Raw genomic sequence first — 21861 nt, 5'->3', positions numbered from 1 at the left:
TAATTCCTTTGAAATTCAAGTACTAATGACAGTCGGTTTTAACTAGTTTCTTCAATTTCTCTAGAGTGCAAGAGAGTACTAGTTCAAGAAATTGAGAGCATTCATCCTTGCAATGAGTTGATGTGTTTGATTCCTCGCTCTCCGAGTACCGCTTTTCCTAAAGTGCGCAAATTTTTTGTTCCTAACTCAAAACATCTCAACCACTAGATTTTATAGTCATTGTTCAATATATTCCTTCATTTGAGATTTTACTGAATGAATGCAAGCCAATGTCAGCTAGTGCCTTCGGTTTTGTACTAGGGTTGATATCTAATATGGATAATTGCTAGGGAAATTAAATTTTATAAACTAAATAATGTGGTTGTTAGTAATTAGATTATTACTCAAGTGTTGATGGACTGCTTATTTTTTTTGGAACTTTATTGAAAATGGATTCTTTAAACTTTTCATTAACCAAAACCATCCACTAATTTTATTTAATAAAAAGATCTTAAACTTTAATTAAAAGGACTTAAATTTTAATATAAAGGACAACAATTTAACCTAAGAATTTAAAAGAAAAAAAAAATCATAAAGTAAAAATTGACGAACCGAGTCTCGCACGTCACATCACCCACACAAACTCACTACGCCCATCATCCTTAATCTCTCTCTCTCTCTCTCTCTCTCTCTCTCTCTCTCTCTCTCTCTCCCTCTCTCTCTCTCTTCCACATATTCTATTAATTTTCTTTGTCAAATCACCATTCCACGTCAACTTTTTCTCTTCTTTCTCCTCTCTCATTTCACCACTCCCCACTCTTCTTCTACTCTTACTCAATAAACAATATACTTTTTTTATTTTTTAAATTTGACCATTGTTTCGTAATTTTCTTAAAACAAATTAAGTAATAATATTACAAGATTAAAAATAAATAAAAAATTGTAATTTTTTTAGAACAAATTAAGTAATAATACTACAAGACCAAAAATAAAGAAAATTCAATTTTTCAGTTTTACGAATACTAGCACTATTACTATTTCTTAACTAAACATTGACTACTTCTTAAAATGAACACTATTTCTTAAATTAAACACTGACTATATCTTAAACTGAGTATTAGTAATATCACTATTTCATAAATTGAATACTAATACTATCACTATTTCGTAAACTAAACACTGACTATTTATCAAAAGAACACTATTACTATCACTTTTTCGTAAACTAAACACTAATTATTTCTTAAACGGAGCACTAGTACTATCACTGTTTTGTAAACTAAATGTTGATTATTTCTTAAACGGAACATTAGTACTATCACTGTTTCGTAAACTAAATACTGACTATTTATCAAACGAACACAAGTACTATCACTATTTCATAAACTAAACGGAACACTAGTACTATCACTGTTTCGTAAACTAAACACTGACTATTTCTTAAAAGGAACACTAGTACTATCACCAGTTCGTAAACTAAACACTGACTATTTTTTAAACCGAACACTAATACTATCATTATTTCGTAACTAGTACTATCACATTCGTGTTTGTTATTTGACATTCCTCTCAATCAATTTATTTGACTTTCCTTTAATTTTTTTTTCCACACAAATTGAGTCATCTCTTCCCCTCCTCTTTCCCATTCACCTTCTTCAACCTTCTCTCTCCATTTACGCATACAAAAATACCCACATCAGTTTTGGTTGCCCATAACCCAGACCAAATTAAACCTAGGCCACCCCTTGTAAACCCACCGAGATACGAGTTTGAGAGAGTCACAAGAACAACTTTAGCATAATTTGTTAGAGTTTTAGATGCTGACATTGGCGTTAGACTACTCGAGAAGAAGATGGCACATGCATCTATGTCTACCAAAATTAATGAAGCAAGTCGCCTCATTTGGTATTGTAACCCACCATTTTCTAACTTTTATCTGAATTTAATGAAGCAAGTCCCTTGGAAAGGGATGAATATGGACGGGTAAAGAGAGAGAGAAAAGGTTGAAGAAGGTGATAAGCTTTTGCACTACAGACTACACGTGGTTCTTTTCGGTTCTAACTCTGATGAATTGCTTGGCGTGTGTTGCACGCGCTTTGGTTGGATTAGTTTATGTTTTTCTTCTTTTTAATCTCTTGTCCTTATCATTAAATAAAGTTATTAGGTGGTTTTTGATTAAAACTTAAAGTTTTGAAGCCATTTTCATTAGTTTTTCTTTTTATTTTTAGGAGAAATTAGGTTCTCATCCCTCATTTTGTTACTCCATTGATTAAAACCTTATTTCTTTTCAATTTTTGATCAAGGTCCTTGGGTATTAATAACATCATTAATTATTTCAATAATAAAATATTTTTTATTTTTAAATATATTCCTTTAGTGTTAAAAATGTTACAATTAGTATATTTTGTTGTGGTCTATTTTATCTGACAAGAAGAGAGAGGGCCGGCGGCAAGGAGAAGAGAGATATGTATTTGTTGAATTGTAGGGGAATGTGTGTGTTGTTATCCCTCCTACATTATGCCTTTATTTATAGTAGTAAAGGGAGAGAAGATATTCCTTCATCCCCAAGGAATACAAGATACAATAGGAAAGGATAACTAGAATCAAATATAATCTAGGACTTACACGATCATACTTAAACTAGGAATGTTTAGAACACTCCTCCTTGAGTGTGTAGGAGCAATTCCACCCCTAAAGACTTTGCGCTAGCACCCAGCGCATTTATTCACTCAGTGAACCGTGATAGACCCTAATGAACAGTAATAGGCTAAGAGCATCTCCACCCTTAAAACTTAATAGCCTAGTCAATTTTAATAAAATATTATTAATTTTTATTATAAAATAATAATTTAATTTATTAAAATATTATCAATTTTATTAAACCCCAATCCATCACTCCCACTCCCCCTCAAAAACCTCACCATGTCGCGTCGCTCCCTGGAACTTCCCTCTGCATCTCTCTCACTCTCTCTCTCTCTCCTTCTCTTTCTCTCTCTCCCCATTCGGATTTAAGGAACTCTTCCGGTCTTCCCCACAGAAAAATGAAACATCGCAGCAGCAGTAAGGTTCCTCGGCCCACCTTTTCCATCCTCAGCTGGTTTTTCCTAGAAAATCAACCAAACAGCCAACAAATCTCACAAAAACCAGTTTTTCCTCATAGGTTTTATTGGAAGTGGCCTTTTTCTATCCAAATTTTCAGAAAATTAATTTCTTAAGCTCGGTATTGCAAATTGTGATATGGGTTTTTCTTGGTTTGCCGGGTTGCTTTCTAGGTTTATTTATCATTGTTCTGTCGGAATCGGAGGTTGTCACGGTTGCCCCCGCTGATGTTAAATAGCCCAGCATCTGGGTCTGTCGATTTTGAGCCGATCTGTTGCCTAGCTTAGGCTGAGTGCCAGCGTATCTGCTAGGTTGGAGGGGAAAGCCTGGGTGCCGGGCCATTTTTTTGGTTGGGTGCCGGCCTATCAGTTCCCCTGTGGAACTGCTCTAAATACTCAAGGTAGATTTAAAATCATGCAGAAGTTGAGGAAGTCAACTCATCGGCACTGAATCCAAGGAACAACGCTTATTCTTAATAAGGTAGGAACTTGCATAAGTAGTAAGTCTCACTAAAAAACCCTAAGGCTATGGCAAAAGCCCGAAGAGGGACAAAATTCATAGTTTAAGGTAAAATGTATGAGAAATGCAAAGACCTGCGCGCATGGTAGAGGCAAGAAGGCCGTTGAAGCTAGAGAAGATGCTGGGAAAGAATGGATAACCAGTTTTGCGCTCTGTGGTATATTTATAGGTCTTGACGTAGCGGCTGCAAAGTGTTGGTCGGCCTTGGGAGATCTTGACGGAGTGAAGCATGCCATCCCCTTCAAAATGGTGGTACGGCTGCCCTTGGGGAAGGTACTGTGGGTTGGGCCCATTGCGAATGTGCACCATCAAGGCACGGTGGTAGGGGGCCTTGTATCAGCTCGCACTCGGTTGGGGGAAGCTCTTCGATTACAGGACCATAGTCGTCCGAGAACACGAGCCTCGGGTCAACTGAAGGCCGGAGAGGTGGTGGCTCTAAGTAGTTGTTTATGAAGTCATCCAGAGTTTTCAAGATCATCGCACATCGTTTAGTACCTGTACTTGGAGCAATATCGTCATGACAATCATGATCTTTTCTTGCTATTGCTAGCAGCAAGGATGGAGAACTAGTGCTCTTTGGAGGTTGTGATTTTCTTGTGTTTGGAATGAGATTTTTACGAGTGGAAATTGTGGACAGAAAACAAGAATGCAACGCATCCATAATAGCTGTTAGGAATTGAGGTAATTAAGTATGAACTCCTAGACAAGCAAGTGACCCCTTTTATATATTAAACCATTTTTCTATGGGTCCCTCGAATTGTAGTTACTTTCAGTAGAAAAATGACAAGTGTTGTTGTTCCATGCAATAGAAACCAAATTAGAATAGATAGTGGAGTGGGAGTTATGCATGAGACTTCAAACCTTATTTCTCATAAATTAGAATAGTGGAAGTATTGTCTCGTAACAAATAAAAACGCCACTATCATTACTCAAAAAGAAAAGGAGAAAAAAAGAAAAAAAAGAGAGTAGGATTAGTAACTAAGGAGAGATTTGACGATCACTAGTGTAATATATATGTTAAAATATTAATAATTTAAAAATAATAATTATTACCATTTACATAAAAACAGATAACTTGTATCCCATCACAATAAAAAAAAAAACCCGTTACGAAGGCCCACTTCCCGCCAAACATTTCGAGGGCGTGGTTCTCTCCCACAAAAACCGTAATTTCCCATTTTAGTCGATTTCCTTAAACCCTACCCTCCAACCTAAGCACAGCCAATCACACTCAAACCTCCGAAACCCACACCTCCGCATAAACCCTAGGCACCTCTCATCCACCGCCGCCAAATCCATGGACCCAAAAGCCGTGAAATCGGAGCTGGTCCTGATTCTCGACTATGGCTCCCAATACACCCACCTCATCACCCGCCGAATTCGATCTCTCTCCGTCTTCTCCCTCTGCATCTCCGGCACAAGCCCTCTCAAATCCATCACCGACCTCAACCCCCGCGTCGTAATCCTCTCTGGCGGGCCCCACTCGGTCCACACCCTGGACTCCCCCAGCTTCCCGGCTGGGTTCACCGAGTGGGCCGAGGCCAACGGCGTGTTCGTGCTCGGCGTCTGCTACGGGCTTCAGTTGATTGTGCAGAGGCTCGGTGGAGTGGTTAAGGTTGGGGAGAAGCAGGAGTATGGGAGGATGGAGATTGAGGTGGAGAGGAACTCTGGGATTTTTGGGTCCAAGAAGGTTGGGGATAAACAGGTGGTTTGGATGAGCCACGGGGATGAGGTGGCAAAACTGCCGGAAGGTTTTGAGGTCGTGGCGCGGAGCCAGCAGGGATCGGTCGCTGCAATTGAGAGCCCGGCCAGGAGGTTCTATGGGTTGCAGTACCACCCAGAGGTAATTGGTTTTGGTTTGAATTTTTTATTTAATTGGTTTTTGGATAGTTATTTGATTTGGAAATTTGGTGTATGATGCTGGAATGGTTATGTTATTATTTCATTGAATCCTTTTGGTGTTAGTCATCATTTGGTAATAAGAAATTGAACGCTTTCCATTGTCGGTACATTAAATTTAGTGTTCTTAGATTATGTTAATTATAAAAATTTGTGTCAATCGGTTTTTTTTTTAGGATTATTGATTTTAGGTATGCTTTTAAACTGGGCTTTACAGATTTGGTTATTGTGGAATGGCTATGCTTGTCTTGGCGTAGCATCAAAATAAATTTCGTCATTAACTATCGTCATTAACTATCTTTGTTATCTTGTCAAAATAAATTACGAAACTCCGATGCAAAGTTTCGTAAGTTGCTTTAAACGAATGGCTTTCCTCTATAATAAAATCCTTTTTCATTCATTTGGATTGTTATAAAAAATATCAATTTTTAAGGAGTCCGTTTTGTTTGGAACTTAGTCATCTTCTGGGATAAAATGTGATAGGAAATGTTAAGAATAACTGCTCTTGGATGCCTATTGTCATTCTTGTATGTACTAGCAGTTGAAAATTTGAGTATTTTCGGTGGAAATTTCAAATGTTATTGGCAATTTAAAATTGCTTCAGTGAATGAGATTTGAAAATCCTTTGTAGGTGACACATTCGCCTGAAGGGATGGAGACACTTCGATACTTTTTGTTTGATATTTGTCAAGTCAGTGCAGGATGGAGTATGGAAAATGTATTGGATGAAGAAATAAAAGTGATTAAAAGCACAGTAGGGACTGAAGATCATGTCATATGCGCATTATCAGGAGGTGTGGATTCCACAGTTGCCGCAACTCTTGTTCATAAGGCAATTGGCGATAGGCTTCATTGTATCTTTGTTGACAATGGTTTATTGAGGTGAGAGCAGAAGCAGTTTAACCACATGGAAGGCTTAACACTTTGCGGTTGCTGTAGACTTAAATTGTAAGTTCTGTGTTTCCCTAATAAAACTTTCTTCTTTGTGTAGATTTAAGGAGAGAGAACGTGTGATGGAAACCTTTGAAAAAGATCTTCATTTGCCTGTTACTTGTGTGGATGCCACAGAACAATTTCTTAGTAAGCTTAAAGGTGTTGTTGATCCTGAGACAAAAAGGAAAATGATTGGAAAGGAGTTCATTTGCATTTTCGACGCTTTTGCACATGATTTGGAGCAAAAATTAGGGAAGAGGCCTACTTACTTGGTCCAAGGGACCCTGTATCCGGACGTGATTGAATCTTGCCCACCACCTGGAAGTGGAAGGACCCACTCCCACACCATCAAGAGCCATCACAACGTTGGAGGGCTTCCCAAAGACATGAAACTGAAGCTCATTGAGCCTCTTAAACTTTTATTCAAGGATGAGGTTTCAGCTTCCACCTTCCTACTATAATTGCATATGCTATGCTTTAATCTTCCTTTGGTGCACATATATTGATTTTGTCGTCTTTCTTTCCCTGACATATAAAGGTTCGCGAATTAGGGAGGATCTTAGATGTTCCTCAGGGATTTCTAAAGCGCCATCCATTTCCTGGCCCTGGCCTTGCAGTACGAGTCTTGGGTGATGTAACACAAGGCAATGCCTTGGATATCCTCCGCCAGGTATATTTGCTTATCGTTGGAGTTAAATGCTTGACTGCTTTGGTTTTCTAATATTTGTGGGTCACATTTTTCTTTGTTTACTTCTTTTTAGGTTGATGAGATTTTCATACAATCAATCAAAGACGCTGGGTTGTACGATACAATCTGGCAAGCATTTGCGGTTTTTTTGCCTGTAAGATCAGTTGGGGTTCAGGGCGATCAAAGAACACATTCTCACGTTGTTGCCCTCAGAGCTGTAACAAGTCAAGATGGGATGACAGCTGACTGGTACGCCCTCAATTGTGCCAATATCGTGTTATTTATCATTTCTTACTTTTATGTTTGTTGGTTATATTCTCTAAGTCGTTAGGCATGCTAGCATCAGTTGTTGATGTCATAAGTTCCCTGATGATATGGAATACCATTTTGAAAATTTCAGGTACTATTTTGAACATAAGTTCCTTGATGATGTGTCCCGAAAGATTTGCAATAGTGTCCGGGGTGTAAACAGAATAGTTCAAGACATTACGTCAAAGCCCCCATCAACAATTGAGTGGGAGTGATGTCCTGTTTGTTTGATGCTTCTTTCGATGGGGTTTTGAATGGCAATTCCATGAACATTATGTGAAACATCATGATTGTAAGTTGTATTCTATGTTTGTTTTTGGGGATGGCCCCAGAAATCTTGTTCAATGGGTGAAGTAATTTTCTGTCGGGCATTATCGGCGTAAAGATACTCTTCCAAGTGCTGTTGGGGAAAAGGAAAATGATTATTCATGCATATGAATAGGTAGCACTGACTATTATTTATTTCGCGGTTTACACTTTTACTCTACAAGAGTGGTGTCACAATTGCGTGGTTATGCACGATTGATGCTAGCATCTTCCTTCACGATAGATAACTTATCAAATGATTGCTAACCGAGACTTTTTCACGCTATTAAGCACGCCTGCGTATGATGTTGATCTCTTTGAAACTCAAGGATTTCTCTTCATCGCCCAAATTTTACTTACGAAGTCGACTTCCAACCCTCAAATCATTCCAATTTGGTTTGTCATTCAGAGAAAATTTATGACGACATCGATAGTTTTTGGATGGGAAATTAAGGTCATATCCAACCGAATGGGAGCTAGATGGCTCGTTTTAGTCCTATAGCCCTTTAATAAATTAATATTTTAATGAACGGTGTTAGACCATATTTCTTACCATCTCCGATTGAGGGGCCAGAGGGTCATAGGCCAAACATAATCCTGTGACGAAAAACTGTCTCCAACCGAGGGGGTCAAAGGACCATAGGGGCAAACATAATTTATTATTTTAATTTAAAAACTACAACAACTTAAATTTAAAAACTACAACTTACAATAAAAAATCCTGTGTTTACAAATTATTTTGGGCTGTAGTCACTTGATCCACGTCAATTAATATTAAACGGGCCACACGGACCCAAAGAATATTAAGGGTGTATGGGCTTTAAACAAAACATGTTCTATCGTTGTCCGTAAAGTGTAAACTCATCCTCAAAAGCTAAAAAAAACCCAGATAAGTTTTGCCTTTTTCCCTTTTTCACAATTTAATTTTAATAATTTTGAGTTTGATCATCGTCCTCCTCGTCCTCGCTTCAAAATCAAGCAAAGCATCGCAGAATTTAGGTCCTCACCATCAATCAGAAACCCCAACTTTTCAAATTCAGAAATTATAATAAAAAAAATATGGAGTGGGTGATGAACATAATCAAGCCAAAGCCAATCCACAGCAGCAATTGAGAGACTGGCAGCGCAAGCTTCGTCAAGAGTATCGCAACATGAACGACAAATTCGAGGTATTTTTTAACTTACCCTGCTCTAATTTTTACCATAATTTTCAATTTTCTTCGAACTTTTGGGTTGTGGGTTAATTTCTATGATGGTTTAGGTTCATGGATCAAGAAATCGGATTAATGGGTAGTTTTAATTGTGGTTGTTTTGCAATGGGTTTTCTTCAGATATACAAAGAGAAGAGAAAAGTATGCAGAAAGCAATCAGAGAGCCCGTTTTGAGATTTTTGGCCGGATGGAGTCTACAAGCTCTTAATCCTCGGTTGGAGACGATTTTCATGTCAAAACTGGTTATTTTTAACCCTATTGCTCTTTGACCGGTTGGTTGGAGATGACCTAACAGAATGGATTACATGGAACAATATAAAACCTTAAAGGATGATGGTATAATCTTTTAAACTTCAAGGGGTTCTTGTTAAAACAAGGAAAACATCAAGAGGTGGTCGTATAAATAACTCTAGCTAAACACACAAAATTTGGACTTGAAAACATCTAACTCTGGCCTATTCCTCCTAGTTATAATATTTGGCACATGATATGATAGGAACATTTATGTGACAGTGAATTCCTTCAGTGCAAGTTACTCTCTTCATTCAACACTTTCTAATCCCGTTCAATATGTCTTTGATTTGGCCAAACAACCATGTCGTTCGGGCTTCAGGATGAAAGAATTTTTTAGATCACACGGGAGACCGGAGTGGGAGTGGGGAACTCTTGAGATTGGTAATGATAGAGATTCATAGATTAATCATGAGTGCATCAACCTTATCACCGTCCTACGAGCTCAGGATTTGAAAATTTGATTGAAGCACTAATCTAGGATTAAAAAGATATCCTAGGTTGATTAAACATTGAGAAAATGACGCATCAACTTGGATGATAACCCATCATTATTATGGAGGGCCACGAGTAAATTTACACATGCACATAAACAGTTGCTTGTTGCCCAACTTTGAGAATCCACATCTTCTCCGGATCTAAAAAATCTTAGCCTATAGATAAAATGATTCGGACTGTTAAAATTTGATCCAACAACTATAAATAGGAGACCTCTCTAAAAGTTATAATAATTATAGCTGTTGGATCAAATTTCAACGATCCAGATCATTTGATCCTTAAGCTTATAGAGAGGATCTAGGTTCCACCTTTGAAAACAAGACAAATAGGTCACAATGATTTACTTGATGTGCCACTTTACTCACAAAAAATGTGATTAACCGAGGGGTTCTATAGGTCAAATTCATCATCTCGTAGATTTTAACTCTTTTTATGAATTGTGGATTTTAATACCTACTAAGTGATGAGACCACTGTTCTAAAAATTTCCGCCTAACGACGCCTAGGCACTAGGCGGTTGATCATCGCTCCGATTAGTTCCTAGGCGTTTGAGAATTAAAAAAATGCACCTAGACCCACTTAGACGTCCGCTTAGCCCACTTAGGTATCCGCTTAGCCTGCCTAAACCTGCTCTGGCACCCTCCTAGCTTGCGATTCTCACTTAGACAGAAAATCAATAAATTTCTTTGTGCATTTATTTTGTCAATAAAATGTAAGAGACTTATTGAATACTTGGATGAACACTTATTATATGCTTATTATTCATGTTCTTCATATGTTCTAATACTTTATAACCTATATGTCAAATTTTTTTTTCCAATTTATGCATGCCAATATGGTTATGTGTTTTTTAAAGTATAAATATGTGCTTATTAGTATAATATATAATAAATTTACTTAATCTACTTAAATATTAAGCCCTAGCCGGCCGATCAACTAATACCTAACGTTTTTTTAGAACCTGAGACAAATGTTTATATGATTCTTGTCACGACTCGGGTGACAACTTCAGTATTAAATACAGTTGTCTTACTACTTGATTCAGGATAAAATTTTCTTTTATGGTTGGGTTGGGAAAATCTAGTGTCAGCTTAGATCCTCTGGTATCTTTGGAATGTGTGATTCACATTCCAAACAAATACATTTAACCGCTAAAGTTACAACCTCTCATCGTTTTAAAATGTGAGTTTATAGAAGGTATAAATAAGTACAACACTCTCTTGCGACAGCTCAACTGCTCTCACTTTATTTAAATATTACATCCTCTCTGCCACCGAAATAATATTTCCCACCTTTTTAGGCCACGTGATCAAAATCTCTTTTTAACAAAATCATAAAATTAAAATATAAACTATTATGATTTTAAATAGCTGCTGAATCTTTTTATGCTGGTAACTTTTTTGTGCCAGTTTGTCGCTTGTCAGCTTTCGTATCTACCATATCAAGTCCTTTTTGCGCCTGGCGCTTCCTTTTTGACCATCCAAATTATGCCAAGATGAGAAATATTCACTTTTTGTGGCTAATTCAATTTTTTTTTTTATGAAACAAACTATATTATTTACAAAAAAAAGAAATAGGATCTCTATTAAGTCACATAATAAGAACATGTTAATAATGGATTTTTAACAAGTTTGCATGAGGGTAACATGCGGGTAATCCGTAAGTTATTTTGATTATTTTTAACTTTTTAAACTACTAAAAAAACATACTCTAAAATGTAATCACCATAGTGTATATGTATATATGTATATTAAATATTTATTATTGTATTATATTGTTTATAAATTCAAAAAATAAATTTTATTTATTTTTATAGTATACTATAGGTAAAGGGTGAGATTAAAAAAAAAATTATAAAACACATTAAAAATAAAAATACCAAACACGTAAAAATAAAAAATAAAAAAAAGGTGCAAGGTTCCTCAACCTTGAAATGCAACTTCCTCGATTTTGAATATCCTTGAACATTTGGTATTTGTAGTAATGTAGTAATGTTTGTTCATTAGGCTCTTATTTTGGGATATGTAGTACTTGAAAGACAAATATTTTGTTTTATGTTTTGCAAATAATACTTATGTGACAATGTGGTATGCATATACTAATTTGGTATTATATTTTTCAATTTTTGGGTCAAATTATGTCTTCATTTTCATTATTTATTGATTTAAAATATTTTTTTTTAACGGGTAACGTGTGAGGTCATATTACCTGATAATATTAACAAGTTGATTTTGGGTTAGGTCATATTGCCCGTACCTTAATGGGTATTACACGACGCGACTCGTTAAGATATCGGGTATGTCACTAAAATGACACAAACACGAAAAAAATGACATGAATGTCATGTCTATGTATCATGTTGAGTGTCTGTAGGTATAAAGAGAATAAATAAATAAATAAAGCGTCATAGCGTCCCACATTTGCTAAACTCTAGAATTTTTGTTTCAGCACATGCATTTCCTTAATATATTCACTACCTAATAGTCAAATATAGTCATACGGAAAAAGTTAGGAGACTATATTTAGTGAACCACATAATGTGGCATTTTTTAATGATTAAACAAAGAAACCAACCATCAACTACTATATCATGTAGTTTATAAAATATAACTCAAATAGATAATTTCAATAGCATCAGCTAGTCAAGGGACTTTAGATTTAGGTCCAAAAATATGAGTGTTTTTAGGAGTGAGTCCAGTTGACACACCCCGATCGAGACCAGGGCGTGCTGGCCGTCACGTGAAAGTGACGTAGCCACGTGCACAGTGCGGAAGCTAATAAAATAATAATGTAAATAGTACAAGTAATTAAAAACTAGCATACATAAGGTGATAGAAATAAGTGCTAGCGTAAGTGAGACACAAGTTCAGAGCAATAAGCCTACAGCAGTCCAAAAGAAAATGATACAACAACAGTACACCCGAAGGTGGCCCTACGCTGGTGAGGGTCTGTCAGAAATGCCGGGAAGCCCTCTGGGAAACCACCGAACCTGCTACTCAACTAGAACCTGGAGGGGCGCAAAACAAAAGCGTGAGTGGGCAAAAACAAAGCTTTTCGAAAACCATTTATAAATACGTTCTAACCCCTCGCCGTAAAACCTGTATACTTCCCAGAAAATAGATATACGTATATATATATCAATCATGCTCAAAAATATGCCATGCCAAAACCTCATAATGAAATGCAAGTGCTTAGGTGTAAATCATATCAATATCATATAATCTGGCAGCCGGAGTCACCTAACGTGACCTGTACGGCTGCATCTAGAGCTCAAATCTCAATCTCACTAGCTGGACCTGCACACGAGTCGGAACCACCTAAAGTGGTCTGTACGACAGGCCTGGGTGTAATACATATATACGCTCTAGTGCTACGATCACGTGAAGGCTGGGCGAATAATCGCGGGTCACCTACGAATCAGAACCACCTAAAATGGTCTGTACGACAGGACTGTGCACCTAACTTGGATCCAAGCTGAGCGTGTGGTGCGGGAGGTGAACATCACGTGAAGGACTGTGCCCTACTCTGGGCGGGAGCACTAACACCGGGGGTGCAGGTTATGAGCTCTCTAAGCATCTCGAATCACTACTGAAGGTAAACATGCATAACACTTACCTGACACTTACCTGTGCGTCCACAGCACCAATACGTACACATATAAATGCAACTAACCATGCATAACCAATGGCAATATAAAATGCATGGCATATAAACTAATAAATATTTCAATCAATTTCTGGGAAAATATATGTATATAGGTATATACGGAAAACCAAAAGCCCACTCACTGATATGTGGAAAGGTCGTAGCCCCCCTGCCTCGAGTGACCACGCTCGTCCTCGGGATAGGTATCACCTATATGCAAAACAACCACAAAAACGTCAATTTTAAAGTACATAACCAACCTTTAGAAATAACTTCTCATACAATGCTCAAATGGGGTATATGAATATACCAACGTGATCTACTCAACCTCAGGAACATCCCCATATTTTTAGAAAAATTTTCCACCGCCGCACGTGCCCCCACACGCCGGCCAAGGCACGGCCACACGCGCCGGCCACGCGCAGGCACGTGCCTGGCACGCTGACAGCGTCAACTGACGCCGTAGGGAATATTCCGTCAGTTTTGACATATTCCGTCAACGGTGTCAGGAATATTCCGTCTCCTTCTCCGGCACCGTCGGCGGCGCCGGAAAACTGGAAAATTTTCAAACGTTTATATCTTCTTCGTTTTTCACCCAAATTCGACAAAATTGGTACCAAAATGAAGCTTGGAACTAGAGGAACACAATTATACTACTTTCAAGGGTTAAAAACCACGAAATCTCACCTGTACAAACAACCCAACTCCGGCCAACTTCGAAACTAGTGATCCCGACGTCCAATTCCTTCAAACGAACCACCCCGAGCCTCTTAGGGACCTCACCAAGCTACCTACAAGCTTGAAATTCCCTAAAACGTGAGAAATCACGTGTGCATGAACAGTACTCGAAATCGGACGTTGTGGATTCAACGTGAAAACGATGATGTTCTTACCTGAAAATGGCACGGTTGAACTCCTACAAGCTTCACAAGTTCGAATATGGTCTTGGTTTCCTCGATCTGTAAAGGTTTGATGGGTGTGTGGGTGTATCCGTACGTTTCAAAGGAAAATGGGAAGGGAACTGGGCACAGGTAGGATGCAGGGCATGGGAAAAAAGAGTGTGGGTGTGTGGGAGTATGTGTGTGGCTCAAGACATGCCAACAAAACCCGAAAACATAACGCAAAACGTAAAGAAATCGAACTAGGGGCAAAATCGTCTTTTCCCGTTACGTTTTTAGAATTTCTCGGGACGGGCTGTCACACCAGTTATCTAATTATATATTTTTATTTATTTTATACTCATTTTATATTTTCTAAAAATATTAAAAATCAATTAAAATCTTCTAATATTATGCATTTTCCAACTCCAAAAATCTAATTAATATCTTATAACAAAAAAAATTAATATACTAAGATAAATTTATCTGCAAAACATTCTACCTTAACTCAAGTAACAAATATATGAATGTATATTATACCTATACGTGGGATATGAAACCTAATTAAAAGGTAGAAAAAACATAACATACCTACAAGTAAGACACATTAATCTGTGACATGTTGATTATAATAAAAGAATCTGTCATATAGGTAGATAAATATAATTAACTTGTGATATAAGTTGAATATAAAAATTAAAAATAAAATCTATAAATGGGATTTAAAACATGAGGAAGAACAAGAAATAACAAAAAAAAAAAAAAAAAAAAAAACTAAAAGGAAATAAGCAAAGAGATAATTGGAAAGAAATTTGATTTTTATAATAAATTTTATCATTGAACAGATAACTATTGATAATTAAATATGGAAAGTGTTATTGGCATTCTAAAAATCTCATTCTACACTTATCACAAGTGTATTTTTCTTTCCAAATATAGAAAGTTTGGAGTGTAGAATAAGATTTTTGGAGTACCAATAACAGTCCCTACATAACAAATTAGACTTATTTAATAAAATGGACTATTTCTACTATTGGCTCAAAAAATTTGAACAAATGATATTATCTAAACTTAGGGGAAATGAGGTGGGTTAAGCCTTACAATCGGGGGAGGGGGTGGGTTAAACCTTATAATGGATCAGCAATAATGTGGTTCAAAGTTTTATTTGGTGAGAATCGAATCTAAGATCTCTTATTTACAAATGAAGAGAAATACTATTAGATTTAAGTAGTAAAAACAAAAAAAACTGCATGCACCGTATTCAGTCCACCAAATCTGATGTCATGTACGATTGGATTGAGTGAACAATATCAAAGTTGCAGACTGGCATGCAGTACATAAGTCCCCATGAGTGAGAGAGAGAGAGAGAGAGAGAGAGAGAGAGAGAGAGTTTCCGAGTCCAATTATGATTCAGACACGTTCTAATGGGGGGCTCCCCCTCAGTTATTTATTTGCCCAAGTGTTGTCAAATAATGGACTACAGAAAACATTGTGCACATCACACTCGACCGTTTCTTTTCTGTCTACTCCATTCTTGGTGGTATTTTCTTTCAAGTTGTATGCTAACCTCAAGCATAGAAATTATGTCGTATCAGCACTGTCTGAAATCTGAATCGTTAAATCTCAAAATTCACACACACATGACACATGTAACATATGAACTTGCCTGAGCCGTTAGATCATCAACAGCTAAGACAGTGTTCATATATTTGTTGTACGTGTTCGTATGGCGGACAATCAACTTTTTGAAATGTCTAACACGTCATTCTTACAAGCAATGTCATCTCCATTATCCATGCAAGTGACAATAATGCTCGTCTCTGTCATCACATAAATAAATACTTGGGAGAAAATTATGCATATGTAACACAAGTTCTAATTCCTTTCACTAGACTAGTACTACCTGCAGGAAAACAAAAATCCTCAATGAGGCTCGCGTTTCTTACACCGTAAATCTACAGAGACTTTCAACGTTACGCAATTGTACAATAACAGAATTCAAGAGATCACTAAGAACGCGAGATTCGTCAGCTTCTGGCAAATCTATCAAGTGCTTGCTTGATTGTCCCTGCCGATGCAATACTCGTCCCCTTGAACTGCAAATTAAGAAATTGTTAGTTATTTGCAGTAGGCCTCCAGGAACTCGAGTGTTTAACATGATAGCGAATCGGTTCCCTTGAGCCACTAAAAAACAGAAAAAGAAACGATTGACCATCTTCATGTGACTAAAATTTCATACCCTGGATTTAATGGTCAGGGAAAGAATTCCGTCCGCGGTGGATGATTGAACCGAGTGAGCATCTAAATGAAGCCGGCTTGTAGCATCCATGATCTCTAGCAACACTCCCTCCCTCCAAGGAAACTTCATCTCAATTAGAACATCTTTGTTGTTCGTATTAACGGTTATATTATCACTTGAAACGTTCTTCGATACAATGTGATTGATTTCTGGTTCTGTTTCATCAACGTCGCTGGCCTTCCTCTTGTAAACTATAGGCTTCTTCGCATTGCTAATTTTGGGGTTGCAACAGTTGTCAGATGTTCTCTCAACTGTTTCTTGGAGTTTCCTCTTCATTTTTGAGTCTGAATTTGTTAGCTCCCGAAACGATTCCAACTCTTCAACTCTTTTCTCAAGATCTTTCAAATGCTCTATTGTATCATCTAATATGGATACTTTGTCCTCCTGTGTAAACAAAGTCGAAAAACAAATTACTTCGCAGTTGATGTCAGTAAACAAAAATCTTAAATGGAGTTTTACCTACCTTGCTAACCGAGGGAACCATTGATTTCAAAATGCAAAATCTTTCGTTCAGTTTTTCCCTCCGCCTCCTCTCAGATAATGCATGATTCGTATCAATATCATCGGCCTCTGGTCTACAAACTTCATTTACATTGCTGGTATCTTCTGGGGGCTCGAGCACACAGTCAACATGCATCTGAGGAACTTCAAGCAAAATCTTCTTCAATAATTTTTGCGGGGTTCCACCTCTTTGTGTCCGGCATTTTACAAACCCTCCTCTCTTCCAACTGGTAAAGCTGGATTCCTGATGAGAATTCTGGAAGTGTGGCCCCAAAACCAATTGGTGTGAGCTCTTCAAAAGAGCAGAAAGAACACTTTTATACTGCAAGTCATTGCCTTGAGGATCCAAAGAGGTCTTTTTAGTGCTATTGCACTCTTTATGTTCCTGCGGGCAGTGATCATTTGCCTTTTCAGTCTTAGGACCAGAGAGAACCTTTTCCGGATACACCAAAGTCTGAGATATACAATCACTGGAATCCATGGAATGGTGCACAAAATTACTTAACTCATCGTCCATAAATTGCCAGCTTTGCACTTGGGAAGCTCCTCCGTTCATCCCTTCCACCATGAATGAATCATCAGCCGGTTGATTAGGGCCCAAACCATTTGAACTGTCATCAGGTGAAGTCACATCCATTTCTTGATACCCTACAACAGGAATTAATTTGGTGTCGACTATATCGTCATCAAGCACGGCACAAGCAAGATCATTGTCGTGTCTTGTGCTTCCTGCACTAGGATTGGTTCTCTTGGAAGCGATTATGGGATATGGAGCCTCCAAGAAAGATGTTTTAACATGCTGAATGAGACTAGGGTCCTCTAGAACCTACAAAAAAAATGCAAAAGGTATGCAGTAGATCATATTTTGGAAATAAATATGTAATTCTAATTAGATATTCTAAAGCAAATAATACCTACCAGCTCAGTCACACCGAGTTCGATCACTCCTCCCAAAAATGGAAAGCATACAACAGTCTGGAAAGAAAAAAAAAAAAAAAAAAAAAAAAAAAAAAAAAAAAGAAAAAAAAGAAAACATGCTTAGATTAAGAAATAATCTTTGTGCATTGATTCTGCCCAATATACATCTGCAGAAAACTTATATTGACAATTCGGAATCTGCTCTGTCTGAAACTGTGACAACATATACCAGAAAATTAATGTTATGTTTGTATCCGTACCTGAATGGATGCACTCTGAGGGTGACAGGTACAAATCCAGCCATCGAAAGAAAACCAAACAGAAAACAGATGTTTTAGTTCTTCACTCTGAGCAAACTAGTCAAGTAACACGAACCAGAAATCAATCATGATACTTATATGAACAAAGAAACAGCAAGCTACCTTTGCTAGTAGTGAACGAGAAAACACTTTACTATCCACATAGTGAGCATTGCATAGCCAGGTAGGTTTGCCATTTGCTAATGTTCTTCCCGGCAACCTGAAAAGTGAGTTTGGGAAGAGCAATGTAAGCTATATGAACCATGAAGACATGAATGTAGAACAAATTATAGTCTGTCTTTTACAAAATACAGGGCATCTTGTCTAACCAAATCAAAATCTCTTTTCAAGCTTTAACTTCTAAAGTTGGCAATTGACGCTATGGCTGGTCAATGCATATAATATCAGAAAGGCACTAAGATTCTATTTGAGTACCGAAGAATTGTGAAGAATGAAGTTACCCTTGGCCAATGTTGAAGACGAACGACATACAAACTAGGTAATACCACTCTGTATCAGCCAGATCTTCGGGTGATAATGATGCAGAAGGCCTTCTAGCCTGCGGACTTGCTTCGCCCACCGAGAGGGAATCATAAAGTTCTCTCAGTTGCTCACTCCTTTGCAAACCCATTTGGTCAGCATCAAGCTCTACGGCTTGAACTGTTTTTCTGGTCTTTATATCTCCATTGTAGTACCCATCACCCCACTCTAACACCCTACAAAGTTAAACATTACAATTCGTAATGCAGATAAGATAAGGACAATGCCATAAGATTTTAAGAGATTTATACATCAGGGAGTGAAGGGATTAGCCTTAATCTGAAGGATTTAATCTTAATGTGAAGGTTTAGTCCAATTATTTAATAAACATCAATTTCATTTGAGGAAGTTCAAATCCTGCCGATAATGCAGAAGCACAGGAGTTTTTTGAACTGTGAAAAACAAAACCAAGACAACAAATAGATAGGGAAAAGTTGCAGAAAATTGACATTCAAAACACAAACATATCCAACAACAACAAACAACAAAGATTTCTAGGAAACTTTGTACACAAATTTGGACCTTTTTTTTTTTTTTATTTTTTCTTTTCCGGAGGCCAAAATATATATATATAATTAAAGTTCAACTAACCCAAGTTGAACAATATGATGAAAAGTCAGTACCCTGGTTGTCTGGCTGAAATGGACCAGAAAATTCCATAGCTCCATTGGATACTTCTCACAGAAAGAGCAAGCTGTTTTATCAGGTTCTCAGGCACCGCCATATCCAAAGCTTAAAACTTTTGACTTTGGAAATTGAAATAAACGCCACTCAATCACCACCAGATGCAGATAAAATCTTCCTTTGATTATTCACTTCCAAGCAGCAGAACCCAAATATATTGGTTTCTGCTCTTTTGTCAAAAGACTCAGAAGAGCTGGTGTTTTAGCTCAAATTCTTGATGCTATTTCTCAAACACTAAGAACCGATATCGGGTTTGACTCTCTGAGGCAGCAGCATGATCTTACTGAAGCAGAAACAGCCCCCAAGATTGGAAATTTGAGAGAAAATTTGCTTCTAAAATGGTACTCCAGATAGGAAGGAGGAGCAGCTAATGCTTATTATTATTATAAAAAAAAAAAAAAAAAAAAAAAAAACCTGGTTAATAGAAAGTAATAATGGCCATCACTTGGACCAGTAGAAGATGAGTTTCCCTTTTTGTACAGAATCACAACACTCACTTTCAAGAAAAAAAACACACAAAAAATTAATAAATAAAAGATAAAAGAAAAAATAAAAGCAAACAATATCTGATGAAAATCAAAGAATTTGAGTTGCTTAAATTTTTTATTTTTTGCTGTAAAAGGAGGTACAAGCTATCTGTTAACGGAGGCAGGAGGCGGGGGCGGGAGCAGCAGTAGCAACAGCAACACTGTGGAGCTTTAAACACCAACATAAAATTAATAGGTTAATAAAACCCACCAATTAATGATCTGGGTTTTTCTGATCACCCCAAAAACTGAAACATTTTGGGCCTACAAACACAAAACAAAGAACCAAAACACCAACTTTACCAATCTGGGTTCTTTTTTGTCACCACAGAAAGCTCAAAATCCAAGCTTGTGAAAATTGGGAAAACGGGTAGGAAATGATTGTCCGAGTTTCACCTGCATTACTTACTCTCATGGATTTTACCCTCAAAACCCAAAAGAGAGATGTACAGATTGATGGTGGAATGGCAAGAGAGAGATTCTGTTGGAATTTTATTTGACCCAAATTACATGGAGATGCACAGAGAGAGAGAGAGATAAAATTTTCAATGTGAACAGGTGCAAACAGTCGCTGCTAGCAGACGTCGGATAAATTTCTCAATGCGGAACATGATGTTACATCATATGTTTTTATATAAATGGTGATAAATTTTATTTTTTAAATTATTAACTTTTTAATACATATATTTTATTATATGTATAATGACACATGATGTACCACTCTGTGTATCAGTCACATTGAAAAATCTCTCCAAGCATTGTATGTGCTTTAATGGTGGGATTTGGCGAGAAATTATCACTATTTTAAAAATCCTCGCTTAGTGCCGTCTAGGCAGAGGCGGCTAGTACCCGTTTCAATTAGTGTTTAGGCATTTGAAAATTAAGAAAAAATGCCTAGACCTACTGAGGTGCCCGTCTAGACTGCCTAAGCATCCATCTAGCCCGTCCAGACCCGCCTAGATTGCGACTCACTTAGATAAAAAATAAATAACTTTCATTTTGCATTTTATTTTTTCAATAAATTATAAGAGACTTGTTTAATACTTAAATGAATAAACATTATATGCTTATTCCTACGTTTTTATTATATTTCAATAGCTTATTATAGATATGTCATTCTATTTTATAGTTTATGATGAAATCATATATATTTTAAGCATAAACAAACACTTATTTATACAAAATATAATAGATTTAATTAAATTTGCCTAGTTTGCCACTCGACTAGAGCCTAGCATCTTTTAGAACCTTGGGAATTATAAGCAAAAATTATTGTCTCCTTTGCCTAGCTTTTTATTTTTTATTTTTGAGGTATTTCTCTATTTCCCCCTCAAACTTGTAAGTTGCTGTTAATTTCTCCTTGAACTTTAATTTTAGTCTATTAGCCTCCTAAACTATTATAATTGGCCGAAATCACCCATACTATTAGATTTTCTAATTTTCTGTCAAATATTACATCCATCTGTTGACGCAGAAAATTCTACAAGCATAAAGTAATTTGGCCACTCACCAAAGCCAAACTGACCAAGAGAGAGCATCAGGATCGACGATTTGGCAAGTGGGGGTTGGGGAGCATGATCTTCTGGTCCTTCTCGAACCTCTGCAAGAAGTCAATGGGGGAGGTGGAAGCTAGGAGGCGACGACGAACGTCAAGGGACCATGGATTTGGAATTGGGGTTGCCATCGAAGCTGGAGTAACGTGACGTAGCGGGCGGTGAGGAATAGGGGTTTCTAGAGTTTTGGCAATATGAGGATGTGAAGGCGTTAATGGTGAAGAGGTCATGGGGTCGGTGAGTGGAAGTGACGTTGGGTTTGAGGGATGCGGGAGTTTGTGGGAAA

At 37.2% G+C, this 21861-nt stretch overlaps 2 protein-coding genes across 2 annotated transcripts; one reads left to right on the top strand and one right to left on the bottom strand.

Moving 5' to 3' along the window:
• Positions 1-4740: 4740 nt before the first annotated feature.
• LOC103941192 (GMP synthase [glutamine-hydrolyzing]) lies at positions 4741-7888 on the top strand. The gene is made up of 6 exons (XM_009351388.3): positions 4741-5440; positions 6128-6378; positions 6488-6863; positions 6968-7099; positions 7191-7366; positions 7518-7888. The coding sequence occupies exons 1-6, from the start codon at positions 4895-4897 to the stop codon at positions 7639-7641; spliced, it is 1605 nt and encodes a 534-aa protein (XP_009349663.2). The 5' UTR covers positions 4741-4894; the 3' UTR covers positions 7642-7888.
• Positions 7889-16058: 8170 nt separating this feature from the next.
• Positions 16059-20587, bottom strand: LOC103938467 (transcription factor EGL1). The gene is made up of 9 exons (XM_048589929.1): positions 20326-20587; positions 19435-20191; positions 18733-18987; positions 18395-18491; positions 18233-18247; positions 17973-18029; positions 17017-17880; positions 16494-16937; positions 16059-16350 (listed from the first exon to the last, which is right to left on the bottom strand). The coding sequence occupies exons 2-9, from the start codon at positions 19533-19535 to the stop codon at positions 16282-16284; spliced, it is 1902 nt and encodes a 633-aa protein (XP_048445886.1). The 5' UTR covers positions 19536-20191; positions 20326-20587; the 3' UTR covers positions 16059-16281.
• Positions 20588-21861: the final 1274 nt, after the last annotated feature.

Source organism: the organism of the source record quoted next, unplaced genomic scaffold (assembly GCF_019419815.1).
Source record: "Pyrus x bretschneideri cultivar Hongxiangsu unplaced genomic scaffold, Pyrus_bretschneideri_v1 Contig3, whole genome shotgun sequence".
Classification (NCBI taxonomy): Eukaryota; Viridiplantae; Streptophyta; class Magnoliopsida; order Rosales; family Rosaceae; genus Pyrus; species Pyrus x bretschneideri.
The sequence above is the reverse complement of the archived record's forward strand: the minus strand, read 5'-3'. Positions and strand labels throughout refer to the sequence as shown.